This window comes from Pararge aegeria, chromosome 6 (genome assembly GCF_905163445.1).
Source record: "Pararge aegeria chromosome 6, ilParAegt1.1, whole genome shotgun sequence".
Classification (NCBI taxonomy): Eukaryota; Metazoa; Arthropoda; class Insecta; order Lepidoptera; family Nymphalidae; genus Pararge; species Pararge aegeria.
The window spans coordinates 6,589,531-6,611,536 of NC_053185.1; the positions used below are offsets into that span (position 1 = coordinate 6,589,531).

Below are 22,006 nucleotides of genomic sequence, written 5' to 3' on the forward strand. Positions count from 1 at the left end.
AAAATCTGTATTTAATTAAGGCATTGTCTTATTGTAAATCACTTGTGTATTTATCATCTTTTGGGAATCTATTTACAGTTTTCATATCTAACTCTCTTAACCTTTCCGATTAGTACTTCGGTCGGTTCCTGTAACATACTCACTGGGTCGTATAAACTGTATGAACCAATCGACCGTATGCAAAGTTTGGTCGTGCGTCCCATTTCCTCCCAGCGCCACTGACCTTAGCGCGAGCAGGGTGAACTAATAGATCGCATCGAGCACCAAGTGACCACGGCTAAAGACTACGTAGAAACTGGCGAGAGCGAGCTCGTTTCGGCTTACAAATGGGCTACTAAAGCGAGAAAGGTAATAAAACTGACGCCTTTCATCCCTCCTATACTCTAATGGAGCTTCTCAAACACATTTGGTGGACACTTCGAACGTTACCAAGGTTTCTGGCACCGGGATATAACAAGATAATTAATTAATTTAATAATTACCATTATTAAAATATGCTATTAATATTTTATCGATTTTAACTTTTATATCTTTGTATAATTTTATTGACTTTATGTCTCTAATTTATGCATGATTAATGATATCATCATTATTATCATCCAGCTACTCTATACAACTACTCTAAATACAGATTTATTTATAAATAGCTAATATCTATTAATTTATTTTAAAAACTGCTACGTGCACACTATTGTTATTTATTTTTTTAAGCATGATAAATTAATGCACGGTCCGATAACTAGACTGCATTTTAACTAAATAATACATATACAAGGTGGAAACGACGAATATCCGAAGACCATTAATTTCTCAATATGAGTTATAAATTACTTAACTTAACTTGAAAGTGGTATGAAAATTAAGTCGGTCAGTAAAATCGTATTTTTATAAATAACTTTTCACTGGGATACCAATTACAATACTTATACAACGTGTAAAAGAAAACCGAAATAATATTTCAAAGGCTTTAGAGGTGCATTATGTACTGTATCTGAGACTTATTATCTACATATATGTGAAACCGAAAACCTAATAGTTTTTGAGTTAACCACTGCCATAGATTTTACTGGAAGAAATCAGGTACAGCCCTAATTTTAATATTGCATCATATGAAAAATTGTGACTTTTGTCACTTTATTAGGTACGCGTCGCGTAGCGTAGGTGCTGTGCGCGTGTCGGTCTTCTATCTTCAATAGGGTTGTCATAAGTAAACACTGAGTATGTTTACTTATGGAGAAAAAAAAAATGATTTAATATTATTGCGGGGTGATTCCTTATGAAATATACTTATGCATTCTTGAATATTATTTCGTTACGAGTTGTATATTAACTATTTGCCTTTAATAAATAGTGTAAAAAAAAACCAAACCTTTTCAAGAATATGGTTACTAACTGACTGATAGATGGACGTACTCTCCTCGTTGGTCTAGTGGTGAGCATGTTCGTCTGCAGATCACGAAGTCTTGCGTTCGATCCCCGGATCAGACCTACGAATGGTATTGGAGCTTTTCGGTCAAGAAATACTTAGGACTAGCCCAGAGTTTCGATGTTGGCGGTGATTCACCCCCGTCCCTCGGAGAGCACGATAAGCTGTCAGTCGGGCGCCAGATCTCTCTCCAGTCGTGTCGGAGCTATCGTGCCGTCGGCAGTGGCGTACACTTCATACATGCACAAAAGCCCTGCATACCCAAATTAGTTTATATAACTCGTATTGGAGGGGAATTTTTCTATTTTGTGCCATGTACCTGCTTTATGCATACCCTGGTCAGAAACCCTGTGCACGCCACTGGCCGTCGGACTATGAGAGTGAGGGCATAGAGACCTGTGTTTGCGCACGCACTATAAAATTACTCGCTTAGTTTTAAAAACTCTCTGGATATTGACTACCGTGGTGGAAATCGGGTCTGGAAAACTGCGTGCTAGATGGACGGATATTCCAAATTGGTAGACGATAAATTAGTGCCCGCGGTAATTTTATCGATTCCGCCATGTATAAATTGCTTAAGGTCGAAGCGTTTCTAGAAAATTTGTTAAATGTTCTGCTTTTGCGCTTTGGTTGTTTTGTTATTTGGTATGTGGACGTTATTTGTACGCTTCGGTATACTAAGCAAGAAACATACAGAGCCTGGGGCGTAACTTGTGATGAAAGAGGCTCGAGTCCCTTTATCGGATACATCGAAGTACGCAAAGATCTTTTTCCCAAACATGCTTGGAAATTTAAGCATTATTTTGACAACCTTCTTTCAGATTAATCGAAACTGCTGTACTGACAAAATACAAAATGTATGCTATTTTAAGTTTTTAACTTAACAATCTCTTTTGGATTTCAATAAGCAACCATGCAGAAAATTCTCTGCTCGCTGATTCCAAGAACAATTATATCAAAGTCATATAGTTATATCACATCAAACAAATATTCGTTCGACTTTTAAATGCTGAGTAAACGTTCGATTTTTTAATAATTACACTCAGACTTTATAACTCCAGACCCAAAACATTATTGTATCATTATTTTATTCAGTGCATTGTGTCCAAACACAGTGAAAACGCCACGAGCACGTCTTACTTTACACCCGCGGTCGCAATTATGGTAGGTCACAATTTTTTTCCCATTTTCCCATTTTATGACGAACACTTTAAAAATAAGAGGTAAAATCATTTCTATCCTCTGCTAAATGGTATACAATTCCTAACCGTTTGTTCGAGAAACCAATAAAGTGGAGTGGGGTTTGATGGCTTCATACCTTCGACTAATAAGTCGTGTACACGGTTTTTGTTTGTTCTTAATTATGTGCAGTGGCGTGCACTTCATACAAGCACAAAAGCATTACCTACCCTAAAAATTTTGTGTGTCTCATAAAGGAGAAGAGTCCTTTTTAACAGGACTCACGCCTTATTGTACAATCGATTATATACATATTAATAGAGCTTTAGCTCTTAGGCTGAAATTTAATGGTCATTATTTTCTAGTACATCTCCTGTTAACACAGTAAATAAAAATAAATGTACTATGAAGGCGATAAGTCAGTTTTTGAGGCCTGAGATTAAAAGAATAATATTACTGAAGTTAACCTTTTTTATTGGTATTTATAACTTCATGCTTAACGATTACAAGGATTACTCTGGAAGGATCGAATCTTTTTAATAGGAAGTAAAAGACTTAGTCTCTCTCATCACAATAGACGGAACAGTGTCATAAGGAATACTGTAACATTTACATTCAAAATCAATAACTTCTGTCTCTACACCGCACCCAGCTTGTGAATGTTTTTTTTAAATGTGTAATGTATTTTTGTATGATTTTATCGTAATAACATAACAAACTATAATAGTTGAAATTTTAATAATAACAGTAGTATTAAAAAATGTTCATGTAATGAATATTATCTTTTGTTGTGGTTGCAGTACTTAATTCAAACTGTTCCAAAGCGAACTTTTGATAACATTATACTAACAATTAGTAACGTAATAAAAATGGTATTATTTTATCTGTTGGAATTTTATCAATGCACCAGTTATTATAATATTAAAGTACCGATTGAATGCAAGAATATAATTTGAAGTACCTTTAAGTATATGTAGATTGCAGATGATAAGAAGTAATTAAAGAGCATCCCATTATCACGGCTGTTTTATATCAGAACCTTGTAAGCGACATATTGTGACAAATTAGCCTATACCGTCAACAGCAATCATCCAAGGTAATATATTATCACTGGAAGGCACCTTTTCTTGAGAATAATCCATGGAGGCTTTTCTCAAATAATTGTTAGTGAAATAAGTCATTTTGTAATAATGATCAAGAAATAACTTATTGCCAATTTTCATTGCTTGATGAGATCGATAACATATGTCCCGTCTTCCGCCTAAATAGCATTGGCTATTTATAAATATAAATTAAATAGATATATCAAAATAAAATAAAACTGATAAATTCATCAAAAACTTCTAAGAATGAGAAGATTTTTATATAATTTATAGGAGTTTCAACTTTTCGTACTAATTATGTCGCTTACTAAGTTCTGATTGTACACAGCCGCATTAATTAGCTCGCTAGTGAAATCAAGAAAGCGATGATGATTATTCTAGTCAGGTAGAGCTTTTTTTTATGTAGGTATATAATTTAGATTCATTACAGTGATTTTATTTTGTTTTTGTTTTTCTTTGTCATTACAGAAAAAAATCTTCCTCATAATATGCCTGTCAGTTACGCTGGTTATATTAATAATAGTGCTTGCGGTCGTTCTGAAGTAAGCGACGCGGGGAGGCCAGTGGCGTCATCGGGCGTCACATACGATGTATGGTGCACAAACTGATATTTGTAACGATAAACCTTATCACTAGCTATAAGTGTTCGAGAGTATACAAGGCTTTTGGAAAGTGGGTACTATGCCGATGGAGTATAAAAGTATTTATTGTAATAAATAAATACATAATAATAATGAAATAACTTTCCGCTACTTTGTCCTGAGATCAATGCTTTAAGAGGAATAACTGTATAAAGTTTTCATTAATAAATACACGCTAACAGCTGTTAAATAATATTTACCATATTTTTTCGAAGTTGTGTGCGTTGAAAGCCATTCAGTATAACTTGCTTTAGCGTTGAAGGAAAACATCGTAAGGACCTTCATGCCTGAGCCATACCTACTCGATTGTTTTTTTTAAACCTAGCATTTTTTGTTTTTAATTTGCCTAGTATCCATTTGTCAAAGGCCTTGTATAATACGTTAATGCAGTGATTTGTTAGTATTGCCTGCTATTAATTTTTGTATCGCACAAGGATGCGTGACGTCATGAGCGCACGGTGTCACAAAACTTTGTCATGGATTTGGCTGTGCTGGGCCTCTGTACCATTTTAATCTAAGGTGGCACTTAATCGGATTTTATTTTAATTATATCAATAATTATTTTTCATTCTTTATAATTCTTAGACTTTAAATGCAAACTCATTGGTGCCAATTCCGTTGTACTCCAATGTACTATCTAAATTGAATAACTGAATATTTTTCTATGAAAAATTAGGTAAAAAATAATAACATTAAATTTCATCAATTTCTAAATTCAAATTCATAAATTCTTATTCATGTAGACCTACTACAGATACTTAAGAAGCGTTCATATATTTAATATTACATAACTGTGAGGTGTTGGTGATAACTATGTTCGTTAACTTAAACCTAAAGCTAGGAGGGTTCCAAACGGTCCCTAATCAGAGCCCACTACTAATATAGCCTGTTTTTTTTTTGTTATCACAATCTCACAGTCATTTAAAAAAGATATATGACATTAACAGCACAGCCGTCTATGAATATTGTATCTATTTAATAAATGCTTCAGGACCAAATATTTATGGTAAAATATACGCAATCTTATAAATAGTATAAAAGTCAAATTAATTAGATGTATGGTTGATTTGATATTTCTGGGGGCCCCACAATCATTGCTTAAACCAGTATTATTTAATTATGACAGTTTTATATGACATCCTTTTCGTCCCGAAAATTAGGATTATAATTTTTACGACCTCGCTGAGCGCAAAAGAGGTCTCGGGTTCGATTCCCGGCAAGGGACTATTTGAAAATTAACAATTTCCGAATTTTCTTTGGTCTGATTTGGTTGGACAAAGAAATGCCGCCAAGCGATTTCGTCTTCCGTTATGGTATCGTTAACGATTGGGGTGGGATACCCACTGGTGGTTACCCACTACCATCTTAGAATGCATAATCACTTACCATCAGGTGAAATTACAGTCAACATCTAACTTGTAGTGGTATAAAAAAACAAATAATGAGAGTGTCATCAATATTAAAATAATACTGCTTCAAGCGATGTAAATAAGAAGCACCATATTAGATTTCAAGATTCATTTTGTTGATATTTCCGTTGGGCAATCCTTACTAATATTATTAATGCGAACCTGTGTTAGTTTGTTCGTTTTTCCTTACTTTACGCCCTAAACAAGCAATCAATCAACATGATGTTAGTTGAAAGGACGGAGAGTAACATAGCCTAGCTTTTTATATAAAAAATTTCCACGGGATTTGTAAAAAACCGTTATAAACGCGGTCGAAGAACGCGGGCAACGCCTAGTGATAAATAAATTTGGTCCTGACTCATATAAATTCTACTATCTGTAGATCGAAGACAATATGTGAAAAGTGCAATAAAGATATTGTGCTTTAGGATATTTACTGTTTTAGTGTACTTTTGTGTAAATATTATGTACCTGGTTTTGCCAGTAAGATTTGTAACTAACTGGTCTTTACAATTTTTGTATATACTTACCTTTCTTAATATAAATAAGGCTACAAATATAATTAACACTGTTAAAATTACTTTAAAAGAATAAAAACAAGTGATTGTAACTTATAAATATCAGGAAATTAATAATGTATCTACGGTACCTATCATGCGGTAGTTAATTTTTATTATTATTTTCTTAGACGATTGAATAGAACGCGTACCTATCACAAAATTAAAAATATTATTGAATTATTTTCTAACTGTTATTGGAGATGTATATAATAATGTTTAAGCTTTGCCATAAGATTAATTGTTTATTATAGTTTATATCCCTCCTCAAGAGAACAATTTATTATTCGCTTATTTATTATTAATTGTTTAAATTCAGGTTACTATAAAATTTAAATGGTTTTGAGATAACTCATTGACTGTTATCAATTTATATTATAAAGCACAACACGTATATATATCTAAACCACTCAGACTACCTGATTCTAGACTGTTTTGTTAATATTGTTACGTGCTAGGGTTCATTTATTTGGAATAAGAATAGTTTATGACTGTTGTCTCTATGCAGTACAAAGAACTTATAGTTGCCGATGTCACTATATTTCAAACAATTGTTTCACTAAAGTTCACACTTCGATGTCACTTCACTACGTTCTCAGAGTACGACTAACTCTGGCGTGTGAGGATTCGAAATTTTAGTAGCCTTATGGATTTCAACAGCGTCACCGATGGGTCCGGTAGGGCGAGCGCGAAGCATCGCCTGATAAAAGGGTTTGAGCGCCAGGGCTCGAGGAATATCGGGGTGACGTCTACCTAGGGACGTCTCCTGCGAGACTCGGCGAACGTCGGAGCTTGGTGGACTGATCGGACGGTGATTAGTCCGTACGACCCCGTGGCCGCAGATTGGGCCCACGTCCGGATGACGTAAGATATCTGGGACGTCATGTTCGCCGGCGATGACGCTGTGTTGTTGTTATTATGTGATTAGTGCACTCTGGCGTGTCCGGCACACGCTATTTGTATAGCTCAAGAGGCCTAGAACATTCTTTATTCGAAAATCGTAAACATGTAAACAAAAGGAAAGACTGTTTCGAAGTATTCTCGGAATTACATTGTTGCATCGTAGGTACTTTACTCCCTACAAAAACACGTCAAGTACCTACGTTAAGTTCACGCGCGATTATGAACAATTGACATATTTCAATTGATGAAACAACAAACAATGAACAATCAATTTCTTCAGATTCACCACCATAACAAAATGGCGTAGATATTGCTATCTACGGATAAATTAAACCAGTATTCACGTGTATATAGATTTAAGTATATGTTTCTGTTAACTAGACTTATAAATGTTTCGTTATAGATTGATATATTAAGCAAGGCATGTAAAAGCTACACTTTTGTATTTATTTTGAACAACAAGTAAGTATAATATATTTAGATTAATGACTGGCCTTCACTGCTCTCATTTAGATACCGCCGATATACAAGTAAAACGTGGCAACAAATACTACGCCAAAGTTGGCGTACTCGAGATGGGTTTTTTTGAATGTATGTATTTATTAAGGTAGATAATATTAAACCTAACTGCGACTTATTAAAATACATTTTCCAGCAGCAGAAAAATCTAGATGTAGTCCTAGAGCAGCGGATTCCAATCATTAATCTAAGATAAATAATATACCTGCTCTAACGTTCTATAACGAATGTCATTTTGATCATTTCATTACAAATGTTATTTATTTTTATTAGGAAAAACTATAAAGTTTAATATCAAAGCTGCCACTAAAATATAACAGATCTGTTCACAGTGTACTTACAATTTACGTTAAATAATACTTGAACAATATGTGTTTGACCACAGCAGAGTTAGAAAAAACCCTATATGAAATGTACATGTCAACAACAGAAACGATCTTGACAAATTTAAGTCTGAATATAATGTATATACTAAAGTACATATGATAGTTTTGAGAATGCGTAGTGACATTTAAATCCTATGTGATCATATATATAAATTTAATGCGTGCGATAGCAGCTATTATTCTCATAACTAAAACAAGTATTCGATGATTTCAAATTTTGTATTAAGACGTTGGCAACAGCAATGTTTATGATATTGCTTAAATAATACTATAGGATATTCAAATTATGCTGTGGTTGACTCTATGAATAAATCGCTAATAGCTGTACATTTCAGATTCTTTGCATTTTCGAATAACGACTGTATAAAATTATTAAAAGATAACTTATTGCTGTTATATAAAGATAAGTGCATTTAATATTAGCATTTCTTAAGCTTATGTCCTATATTATCAAATATATTTAAAAACGGAAGCGCACACTTCGTGTAATATTAATTATATATAAATAATTAGTAAATTATTTAATAACCTATTTAATGTTTATCAACTGTGATTGAATTTAAGTAAACTAATGTGCAAGAATTAAAGATTCAATTGTACTAGCAATATCTGTAGACTCCACTTTTTTAGCTTGTCTTATAATGAAAACAATTATTTCATTACTTATTAGTGTAAATTATATTTAGCCCCAAAGTAAGCGTTAGTAGTGTTATGGGTACTAAGTTAACTGATGAATATTTTTTATGGATAATATAAATAAACATTTATAATATACAGATAAACACCCAGACACTGGAAAATATTTATGTTCATCACACAAACATTGTCCAGTTGTGGGAATCAAACCCAGTGCATTGGACTCAGAAAGCAGTCAAAATCAATCGTCTGTCAAAAAAAGTAAAGTATGTTTGAAAAATATAAAAAACAAGTGCGATAAAATAAAAATAAATAAAGCCACAGATTTTCTTTATGTAAGTGTTTTTATTATGTTGATAACAGATTGAAAATAAACTTTACACTAAAAAGTAACAAAAATATTGTTTACATAATTAAGACAAGTCAAAAAATAGACTTTACATTGTAATCTTAGCTTCAGCACTTACACGTATTATAATGAAAATCTTATTTATTATCATTATTAATGTATACTTAATTAGTTTTCCTATTTGCAAAATACGTTTCGTATTAATTGTTTTCATGTTGTACGTTGAAGCAACCCTTTTGCAAAGGGCCGTTATTAAGTTGTTCACATTTTTTTGTGTTTTCAGAATGATTACTACTCGAGATGTAAATAATATGATTTAGAAAGTGAAAGAATTACATTTATTTATTTTATTTTATTTTTTTTTATTACCACCTTTTATTATTGTTCATTGAAAGGCAAATGACGCACCCGCCACCTAGATTCCCCAAGTCCGTCGTTACCTTTTTTTTTGTTTTCTTTTATTCATAAACTGTGTACGAGGCGATATGTCCACGCGACAGTCGCGGACGCGTATAAAGAGTACTGTTGCATGCCCGCCACTCGGCACCACAGAAGAAGATCATGATCCTACTGTGCCTGCTCATACTCGGCCTCATGGTCGTCGGCTACGTGTCCAGTTACTTCATGTAAGGGGAGATCGCACGCTCGCCGGCCGAATGCTCAAAGGTAAACAGTTGATTCAGCGAGCGACGCACTGTTCTCTCTAGACGCGCCTGGAAGCGTCTAGAAGGTCCGAGTCCGTCCGCTCGCCGGCCCTTTCTAGTCACTAATATCTGTTGTGTTTGTCCATTGTGCAGAAGAAGATTATGATTATGCTGTGCCTGCTCGTGCTGGGCCTCATTGCGACCGGCTACGTGTATAACACATTCTTCTAAACAGTTCCAAGGGGCAGGTTTGACGCGCTATAAATCTCTGCGTTTCCATAGACAGCATCCATAGTTAGAACATTGTACCGTCATCGAATAGATAAAAGTATTTCGCCATCATAGGTAAAGACATTATCGCTTTCTTCTTACGAGTCGATATTCAGCATTCGCAGTCGCACTATTCGTTTACAAAAAGTAGATCTCGATGACAAACTCGATTATTATTGGATTACCAAATTTGCATGTAAATAATTATCATGTGGATAAAGCATCTTGTTTCCATATAAATATAATCGTAGGGGAACACAAATTGTAGATCACAGTATCTCGATTGAAGTAAGTACATACCAAATTTGCATGCAATCATCTGGAGTAAGCTTTTATGCTATTCACAATAAAGTTTCGATAACAGGAATTTGATAGTTTGAGGGTAGTTAATGTATATAAAATTCCATAAATTGTTTCGGTTTTTCAGAGTGGGAAGACATCCAGTTTGTACCATAGGTGTTCGAGTAACCAAGGAGTTGGGTTTTTACCTATATTGTTGTAATTTGAATTCTTGAACTTTCTGGAAGTTCTAACGTTCACATTTGATATGTATGACAATTGCCTTTTCCTGGAAATATTTTCTTCTTAGTAAATTAAATTCGACCCTTTTCATGGTGGGAGGAGACCCGTGCCCTGTAGTGGGCCCGTAATGGATTGATGTGATGATGATGATAAATTTCAATTTTCGCTCTTACTTTAACCAAGTTTGTGGTAAATTTCAACGTTTACATGATTGCAGATCTTTCCATAGGTAACTTTTATTCGAAACTGCTTTCCTCAAAGCATTAAATGCATTTCAAAAATTCGAAAACATTATATATTTCAGAGGTTCGTTGCCAAATAAGGCATCTTTGCATGTCTGTTGGTTCGCCCTTCCATATTATTAAAAGAATGATTTAAAGAACGTATTAGATTTAGATTAGTTCTGGATTACCATCCAAGTAAAAATAACACTTAAACCCTACGAGTGAAACCTTATTGGATTAAATATGTCTTTGTGAGGTACTATGAAGTTACTGTTTTATGAGAGCGAAATGTGTAAAACCCAAACTCGACTCCTAAATAACTTTATAGCAATTCTGAAATTACTCTTCGATTCATCTCGAATCAATAAACTCTCGAGCTCTAACGGACCGACATAATGTGTAGGTACCTACCTAATTTTTCGAGCGTCTACTAGGAAGAAACTGTTGAGGGTGAAAATTAATATTGGTTTGTTAAGACGTTTAAAAGTTTGCTTCATTGGCAGAAGTAGGCCCTAAACATCTGTGTGATCTGGCACGCATTAGTGTTCGCTGCATAGCATTGTGCGTTTCAAAAACGGGAGATTGAAGCGAAGACGTCCAAAAATCAACCAATCGGATCTATGGAAAATAGCGTGATAAAAAGATTGCCAGAATTTTATATTGTAATGAAATCGCGTCCTGAACCCTCCGGTTTGTTAGATATGTCACTTGATTGTTCAGTTTCGTTATATTGGCCCATAACTGAACCTCGTTCGATCGAACTTCTTATAATTTAGGTGTAATTATAAGTTTATAGCACATTGCCACAGCCCTGTTGCCCATTGCCCTATAAATACGTTTCATCTTAACAAACGTAACGTAAATCGGTGAAACTTTTGTGAAATTGGATAAACATACAATTTGTGAAATTTGTTTATATCTATTCAATTAAAAAGTCCGCTATACCTACGCTCACGTCGATGAGGCGTTTTATAGCTTGAAAATAGACAATCAAGAGTATGGCAACATTTTCAACATAAAAGCGTCATTTACTCATACCGTAATCGTAATTTTCATTTAAAGTACTGAACGAATTTCGTTACGCTCGTCTCGCACGTCCAATATGGGGCAATGTGCTATAAAATTTGATTTTTACGTGTAATTTTTGTAATAATTTATTTCTACATTTTCCCTTACTTAATGTAAAACGTATGTCCACATAACAAACCACGCAAATATTTTACAACTCTACACTGCACTGGCTAACTATTATCATAAAGAAACTAATATATTCTAGGCATGATTGCTGCATGAATCATATTATACTATATTCATATGACTTAATCAACTTCAATTACCTACGTTACAAAAAGTAATGTAGATGTAATAAAAATATATACATACTAGCGTACCCCAGCGCCATCTGTCGGGCTAATTTATAAATCTAAATCATCCAGGATGCCACCCAAACGTATACCAAAAAATTCATTCAAATCGGTCCAGTCGTCTAGGAGGTGTTCAGTGACATACACACGCGCACAAGAAATATATATATAAAGATTTGGTGCGGTCAGTGAAGCGAACACGAAGTCCAAATATTTATTTTTAATTTGGACTTCGAATGTTGGTGGTCTCGATTTGAAAAACTTCTTTTTTGAAAAATTCTTATAATATTCCCTTTCATTTAAGAAGCTATGTTTTATTTACAACGTACTCTCATACATTAAATAATAGATACTACTTGAATTTTTTTTCAATTTAAAAATCAATAAACTTTGTAAACATTAAAGACAGTATGATGTGTCTCTTTAACCAATATACAATGAAATGCTTCGAAATATTAAGTAGCAAACATTTAAAAACAGTAGAGAGAAAACTGTAGATACCACGCTAGTCATTTTAATTAAAATAGCATTTAGAAAATATAAGTAGATAATATCCCAAGTATATTTATGTAAATGGAATAAATACTATTAGGCACAATATTATCTAACACTTAACTATAACATAAGAATATACTTTTTTAACATAAGAATTGGATTTTAATTAATCGAAAACATATTACGTAGGTAAATACTTACGAATTTTATAAATACATTTTTGGTAAATAAAGAGTGAGCGATGTACAAATGCCTCATTCTTGGTTTTCAAAAACAATATAACACAGCATTAGAGTTGTCGCACATTGGCTACTATCACCTGTGAAGAAAGTTGTTGCACTCGAATTTGTTTGATCCACATCGAATAAGACTATTTACCACCTGCCAAGCATCCACGACATCTCTATTGGTTCGATAGTTGACAATGTGCAATAACCTTTAAGAAAATATATATTCTGTACAAAATACTTTTTAATCTAAGTAATGTATAATATCAGCCATATTTTTTTTCGTATATGCTAAACGTTGTATGAAAAACCAATGAGATAACTAATATTTTGAGACATTATTTTATTGAGCTTATATATCTTAATCTATTCTTCTATAATTTCATTTTGTATTCACACTACATACATTTCATAACCCTTATTTTAATAAATTTTTATTTAGATTAATTTCTAGGGATTTTTTTTTGTTTAAATACATAGAACGTTTTGCATATATTTATAATAATAGTAAAATTATATATTAATTAAATTAAGTTTGTCATTTTCGCTAATGGTGTTCTAAAATTTTCGCAGGACAGAAGCAAAGAATCAATTTTTGCGCATAATCGGTGCCTGCAACCCGTCTGGCAATCTACACCTATCTGCCGAGTTCATCATTGACATTAAACTAAGCTCTTATTATTTGACGTTAGAGATTTTATTGGGTTAAAATATTAATATTCCAGTTATATTATATTATTATTATATGATTGTATCATATCATCCTCCTCGGGATAATGTTTAGCTATTATAATTGTTGAATTTGGTCACTATCAAAATAATCATTGACCGTTATTTATTCCGTAAATTATTGTTGTACCAAGATTGTAACAAGGTGTAGTTAGTTATCTATTAATTCGTTAATTTTGAAGCGTTTAATTTTGCAACTCTTAACAGATCTTTATTAGAAATCAATTTTTTGTTTTTTGTATTTAATTTTCACCGTAATGTATACTTAATATTAATTAACACTTCAATGTATACTTGGAAAGCCAGAAATAATACAAAATGTAGTATTAGAATTAACTTTTTGACGTAGACCGTGGATATACAAGGAAAAAATCTAGTAAGTATACAATATTTTGTCGCAAATATTAAAATGTGACTGAAAGCTATGTTTCAAAAATTCCTTAATACGAGTATTTATTAAAACAGTTAAGAGTTGCAAAAACAAAGCACATTTTATTCCAACAGTTAAGTAAATACATTTATCCATAAATATATGTAGTGCGTACAGAATATATTTACGTAGATCTTGCATAACAGTATATACTTACTTCTCAGAATTATTTGACAATCCAGGCTCCTAGTGTAACTGCCTTCAATGAAAAATTACGAATTGCCTGTGGAATTAGACGTAATAATAAATATTATATTAGGTACAATGATGGCTATAAAATGTTTGAAAGCTTCGATTCATATCAACTTTAGCCCTCGTATCAAACATTGTACTAGTTATTTATATCAATATTAAGTACAATGTTAGCTTTATAAATTTGTGATTCTTCACGTGCAAATTAAGTTCAGCGCTGGTGTATGTCAATATTGTACGTATTGTTTATATTACAATCGGTCAAGTAGGTACAATTTTGGCTACATATCATTCGTTCATAATAATTTCAGCTCTGGTATGTCAACATTGTACCTAATGTTTATATAATAAGTACAATGTTGGCTGTAATATATTGAAAGCTTGTGTTCATACAAAGTTCCGTCAGTCAACTTGCTACTTAATGTTTTTATTATATAAAGTACTTTGTTGGCCATACAAATGTTTGAAAGTTTTGATTCATATCAAGTACAGCCACGATGTGTCAACGTTGTACTGTATTATGTATATTATATTAAGTACATTGTTGGCTTTAAATTAATGAAAGCTTAGGTTCGCATCAAGTTACGCAATGGTATGTCGGCCCATACCTGTGATACATCGTTTAATACACATTAATAATATCTCATTAAACTTAATTAAAATTATAATATCATTAAATTAATAACTTACAAATCAGTATTTTGGTAATTGTGTGGGCGCGTTTAGGTGCTACAGTCGTAGCGTTACGACTCTTGTGGGGATCTGGGGAGGAGTGGGGGATTTTGTAGAGGACGTTAGGTGGCAGAGAGCACGCGGTGGACTGACGAACGGAGTACGCGGCGGGAAATGACGGCAGTGTGAGGAAGGACGCTTATATGTACCGTCACGAAAGTTGAGACTAACGGCTGTATAACATAAATTGTAATTATGAATCCCCACATGCAAAAATTACTAGGTGTAATAAGTTTGACGTGTTGTGTGTGTGTATGCGTGTGTTCGTAGGACAGCGTTCTTAGCTATTTTTGATGATAATCGGCCCAAGATGGCTTCAAATTTAAGATGGCCGCCGCCTCAAAATGGCGAATTACATTTTGTTTTTCACAATTCCCTCAAATGGGTATCAAATTAGAAGGCTTGATAACTAAAATAATGTACACTATATTGAAAGAGAATGAGGAATAATAAATAAATAACGAAATGTTATCTAAAAAATAGTGTTATTGTGTCTGAAGTATTTAAAATTTTGAATTTTATTTTATTACATATATAATATCGCCTCGTGGTGCCTCAGTGATCTAGCGGATAATGTTTAACAAAAAGAAAACTTCACTATAACCATGTACATCTTATATAATAGTTGCCAACCGTTAGCGCTAAGTCTCTCATTCCGCGAAACAACATTTGCCCATCAGTTAATCCATTAAAAGGCTGAAGATAATGATGACGATGATGACTTTGCGATCATTGCAATAAAATTATCGTTCTTAAATAAAAATCTAGTGGAATCTATAGTTATAGCAAATAGGGAGATATTTCAAATTTAGATTTGATTGTTTCAAAGCTCTTAACGATCAAATAACTTAATCTTAACATAGCGCGGCAAGTCTCAACTTATGTGACGGCAAATGAACTAAATAATTTGCCTCTGTAACTTCAATCAGAATTACTTATTTCATTTCGACAACTGACCAATGGTCGGCTCAATAAATGAAACGGTCTTCGTAAATCTGTTTCATCGAGGGAGCATTTTCATTCGTCGGAGTGCGGGAGATTTATAAATAGCATGCCCGGCGTGCTAAGGACCCGTTCGGGGAACGGTTTTGCTCATTAGATTGTTTTAAGGGGCCGTGTTGCCCGGCAGACAACATAATTCCGTTTTTGTAGGGTGGTCTCAATAATATTATTGACTAAAGTGTGGACGCTAGACGCGGCATAATGTGTATCTTTGTGACTACTAACAGGGGTCAAAAACTTTTTATAGATCAAGTCTAAATCTGTATTTAATATTTTAAAAATTAATTCACGTAGGCTATGTTTAAAGAATAGAATAACAGAAGCGCAAAAACTTAACAATAAAATGATTAACCAAAATAAAAGTACCTTCATTTATGACCGCGTTTTAGCGTCTGTAAAGCGTTGTGGCAAAACTTACTGAATAAGGTAGTCCTTGTGTTGAGTGTCGGGCATAAAGAGTGGTTATGTTAGTCTTGTGGTAATAGTAACTGAGCGCCTAGGGTGTGATTTTCTACCAATTCGATGGCGTGAAAGTTAACTACGATTTGTATGGAACCGAAAGAGCGCCATCTAGTTACAATACTGGGTAACAGTATAGTCAAAAGATGGCGTTCTTTCTATTCCATACCAATAATAGCTAACAACGCGATCGAATATGTAACACGTAGGTCGGAAATCTCCCAATAGGCACTCCAATGGATGAATTTGGTGCTGCGTCGATCACCGCCGCGCTAAGCAAAAGCCCCGCGTGCCGTCACCTTAGCAATAATATGATCGAATACAATTTTTAAAATTGTTTTTAACTTTCGAATGTGTGATAGTAGATGCAGTTGTTGTTTAGTTAATTTTAACATAAAAATAATAATTATAAATTAATTGTTATCGTGAGAGTAACATTTATTACAGTAAGACGTTCAAGTGAAGTGTAAGAAAAGTCAGTTTCGGCGCTTAAACGATCAAATTTTTAGGCGAATGGAACGTACGGAATGTTTAATTTTTTTTTTTACAATTAAGATGCTCTTCGTTGTACAGTAAAAAATAATGTAGCAGTTCTAGCTAGGGTAAATTTTTTAATAAACTAATGTTACCGAGCAGACCGTGGATAGATATATAGAGCGGTTTCCTTTGTCAATAAAAACACGTGGTAGAGAGAACGCTCGACATTTTAAGCACCAAATTAATAAACTTATTAGCATTTTCCTAATATAATAATAATGTTTTGCGTGCATAAATATATATTAAATATTGATAGTGAGAAAGTCCTGAGGCATGTTGTTAAAATTTGAACGTTTATTCGAACGGCTGATGTGGGAGACAGTAACGGCACTAAGTAACCCCGTGTGTCTAAGTCTCCGCCCTGTATCAACTCGTGACTAATGCGGTATAATTGTAAGGAAACTAAGCAATGTTAATTTTAACATTAATAGCATAATTAGATTTTTATCCTTAAGAGTAGGATTTCATCTAGTTGCCTTCGTATTAGTAGAGAAACTAGGTGATGCCTTTTTCTCAGTAGCTTTATTATAGAGTGGGGAGGTCAGTGGCCAGTGCACGTCTCTATTCGCCAGTCAATTGTCCGCTTGCCCTGGCGTACGCGCCCCACTTCCCTTTGTGTCGTGTACGTGTCCTTTGCGTCGCATCGACTAGCTAGATGCATCAACTCATCGTATCTAGACTAAGTATAACAATGGCCTCGGAGCGAGGCTGTGTACCTGACACCAATCTTACATTAATGATAGTAGTGGTTCGCGTTGCGCGAGTGCGCAAGTCGTGCGCTTGGCCGCCAAGCGCACTTTCGCACAAGTTATTCCAGGGAGAGCGTTTCCGCGGGCCCAGCCCAGCTGGCCCGGCGACGATGATCAAGTTGTAAAATATTTTAAGAGTAGGCGTAATACAATTTCTAGTCAGCTTTCATTGATCTCTATTATTCCGATAATCTTAAAGTAATTGCAGTTATATTCTTCTGTTACTTAGTGTATATCGTAAAGTAAGTAAAGTTCTCGTGTTCAACTGGGCGGCGGGAGTCCCTCGCTAGTCGCTTTCCTCATAAGTCAGAACTAGGTGCCAGTACCCTTAGTAAGATTCACACCTCGCAAACGTCGATGATTTTTGAGTTTCGAATAGCTACATGTATACCCTTACTAGGGGCGTATCGTATCACATTTATACGACATGACACATCAAAGCCACGAGTAACTTCGACCACAAAATGCTACATGATGTTCAGAGTTCTGATACTCTATCGCTCAATTCACCAAAGACGAATATTTACATTGATTAATGAATCAATAATAACGATCGACGTTAGATTGACAGTCGGTCATTGAAAAAGATGAGAAAGATTTATCGTCGAATGATGGAGATCGATTTCATGTGTGACACTAAAGTTTTAACAAACTACCTACTCGAACTTGATCAATACCACCAAACTCATTGGATCGTGTAGGTATAAGAACCCTTTGTAAAATAAAAATGTGTAGGAACTAGTACGTACTGTTTATGTTACTCTGAATTTTTCGATACACGAAAACCATCGACGCTTCCAAAGTGTAAACTCGTACTAAAGGTGGTCTCGGTACTCGTTGCAATAATCACTGCGGCTCCCGCACGCCAACGATTCGATTCGTGCATTCTAATCAATCTTAATATCGTATTGCATAGATATTTTCGTAATCAATAGTATGCATATTGTTATTGGATTGCTAATTTTGTATACCTAAGTACACAATTAGTATAGTTTATATACTTATGTGTCAATTCTTATAGCGTTTTATTACCTAACATTATACATTTAACTGAAAATAGCTAGTAAGTGTTAAAAAGTAATTCGATTAACAGTGTTGTTTATCATAGCTTTCTTTACCGATTATGTTTGTTTTAATTTTATAATAAAGTCGTATAGGTATATTTTGATAATGCGGTTGCGGGCAAATAATTGAACATCGACAATTCGTTGCGCCTGCGCGCCTGCGCGCATTAGTTGATTTATTTCTGTAACTTGCGCAATATTAGTAAAGGATTTCGTCAACTTTTGTTCAAGTTATTTGCCGGGAATTGTATTTAAAGTAAGCTATCATTGTATTGTGTAACAATGAAATATGATATACATAAATAAAAATCATTAATATTATATTTACCTAATTCAAATTGGTAGCCCTATTGAAAGACTCGAAATCGTATCTCGTCTAAAATATTGTTCTTGCTTTGTGAATTTATTGGACAACGAACACATTAACCAAATATTTATTAAGCTTATTACTCATAATTATGAATTCCCTTGAAACTTTGAAATTGTTCATGGAAATGGTGTTCACTTTCGACACTGCGCTTCAGATTTCGAATATTTTATTCGTAATTCAAATGTGAAGCTTTACTCACACCTACGTGTTAATGCTAGGCTATATTACCTTGGTATTGTCTATTGCATATCCGCTGTCAAAGTGTAGAATAGATACATAGCCACTAATTGCGCGGCTGTGCTCTTGTTAAAATTTATTACGCGCTTTCGGCCCCTTGCTCTTATTTGCGCAAGTGTGTGCGGCCTTTTGCTCACAATGTACACTTTCGAGGGTTTGATATTTCCTGAAAATAGATTTGGTAATTTTCTCTGAATGAGTTAGGGCGTATTTTTATTAGTTGATAGGTGATGGATTCGGTGAGATTTCCAGAGAGCATGTCAGAAAGCTCGGATACCATTTTCATTGGTAGCAACTTTGAAGCGACATATCCCTAAAACGTTGAGTGGTTGGAAATTTAACTAGGCTACCCCGCATGCTGTGTAGGCAAATGAAAATTCTCCCTAATAGAGATTTATTTGGCGCTTACGGCCCCGAGCTCACGTTCTGCGCAGGTGTGGGTGATGCTAATTGTTCACTATGTACTCACTCATAGCAAGAATTTCGAGGATTTGATATTTTCCGAAAAGCGAGTTAAGAATTTCCCCTACTTGGGTGGAATCTCGCGATTTTTAAAACCCTATTGACTAACAGTAGAGTCGCTAGACTTCAATTCGTAGTTAAATCTTTACAAAATATATCCAAATATAAATTATGATATGCTTTGTTCTTTTTGAACTATTGATGTTGCTTGCATTAAATTATATTATGTCGAACATTGAAAGTATGTAAAATTAAATATATAATTACGGGCAGGCGTAAGATTTTAACCATTGGATCTGATTCACAAAATTTGTCGATCGCACTATTTAGATCTAGGAAATGCGATGCAGCATTATTTTCAATCCCGCTAGGTTTAAGCTGAATTCACTTTAATCCAGCCAGATCCCACGGAGTTTATCGTTGCTTTATAGAATTCAAATCAATATTTATCGTTATAATAAAAAATGTTTCAAAAATATACAAATCAAAAACACCTTACTGCATGCTATAGACGAATTTTCACAGTAAAGTTAGTTTCATATGCAAAAAAATAATGATGCGGGTTCGGATTGCGAATCCTGTAAGGCTTCTAATAAGCTGGGCTTAATCTAGAGCGTGGGTTCTTTTCAAGTTGCATTGGTTTTAAGCGTTCCCATAAAATTCATCTGAACGAAACATAAATACCTAAAGCGATTGACCTTTACTCAATTTTCCTATCTTGTCTTGTAATGTAAATAATATTTTTATTACTTTTTAGAAAGTGCTTTAAAGACGCAAAAAAAAACAATTGTTAAATTAAATAAAATGAAATGAAACAAAAAGAGATGTAACTTATTGTTTTTTATTTTCTTAATGTTCAGATTAACTACGATAAAAAGTAGCAAAAATATTGTGAATGTAAAGGACAGGTAAGAAAAAGAATTATAAATAAATGGCGGTCATTACGAAAAGAACAATAAACCTAGGTAAATTAGCGAAGAGCTTTTTGGAACCTTTTTGTTTTCGATGATTATGTCCAACTGGGAAAAATATGCGTTTGCCCTACACAATGTTGTTTTATACTTGTTTAGTTTAGACAAAATTGTTAAAATAGTTTAGTAAACTTTTAGTTCTTGTGTTTATATATTGTATAAAAAAATATAATACAATATTTCTCTTTATGACAAATTTCTTGTAATCTTGTAAAGGAATATTAATTACAGTTAAAATGTATTACGAATTATTAACAGTGAGGTTCTGAATACATGTTGTAAAATTCAAGTTAGATTGATTTTATAGTCATTCTGTATGTAGGTTATCAATCTGAAATTTTCTCATAATTATAAAATAAACGGTGTTTTCTGCTGTGAACTGGTTGTTTTATTAACACGCGTTTTATTTCCAGCGATGCTTTTTCGGAGTTTCTCCGATCGCTGTCGCCCATCGCACACAGAAACCTTGTCAAATGAGGAATCCTATTATATAATAAATTTCAGTTTTCCTTGATTCTTGATTTGATTATTATACAGGCGATATTTTTAAGACTAGTAAATGTGTGACTGCTTATCATTAAGACACCGGTTTCACCGTGCTGTGAGATCGTAAAATTTCTCATGTTAAACCGTTAAAATTTTAGTGGTCGACTTTAAATAAAATGCCGATGACTGGCGAGAGCTCTTGACAGTTTGTCACAGCGACGAATAAGCAATGCAAACAGCTAGTTCGTATCCTCTTTGGCCCATATTAAATTTGCATAGTGTTCCAACGGCGGCTCTGGGACCCTTTTTCCAGTTTCACAGTCATAATTACTGGACTTTCCTGAGTGGCATATATTGATTTAATTTTTACTACGGGCAGAGGTGCAGGAATTGTTCAATAGTATGATACTATTCGTATTGTACAAAGTACACAAACAAAGTTCAGTCGCAAAGCGCGTACTACGGCCCTCTGGATTAAATTCCTTGGTTCCTCATTTTATAAAGGAAAGGCTTGTCCGGAGCAGTCTGGTTAGAATGATAATGATAGTTATACAATGAGGATAGGTGCTAGCTCTTTGCTAGGGTGCTTCTCTAGGGCAATGTTATAGCACCTCTGAAAAATTTCAAAATGACGCTAGCAACGACAAAGCATAAAATAGCTAGAATCCCGGTTAACAAATTAAGCATAGATTATTTGAAAAATTGGAGAAGAGTCGCGTGAATGACATTGAC

At 34.0% G+C, this 22,006-nt stretch overlaps 1 protein-coding gene across 5 annotated transcripts in view; it reads left to right on the top strand.

Annotated features, from left to right (window-relative positions):
* The window catches only part of LOC120624499 (syntaxin-1A), a 95,462-nt gene extending 81,808 nt beyond the window's left edge, over positions 1-13,654 (top strand). The window contains exons 8-9 of one of the 5 annotated variants that reach the window (XM_039891085.1): positions 9,661-9,774; positions 13,428-13,654. In XM_039891085.1, the coding sequence (XP_039747019.1) occupies positions 9,661-9,738 (78 nt within the window). In that variant the 3' untranslated portion in view covers positions 9,739-9,774; positions 13,428-13,654. Of the gene's footprint in view, positions 1-113; positions 349-4,176; positions 8,887-9,660; positions 9,775-9,905; positions 10,001-13,427 lie in introns of those variants that run through there. The other 4 variants (XM_039891083.1, XM_039891084.1, XM_039891082.1 and 1 more) reach the window with 4 other exon arrangements.
* The last annotated feature ends 8,352 nt before the right edge of the window (positions 13,655-22,006 follow it).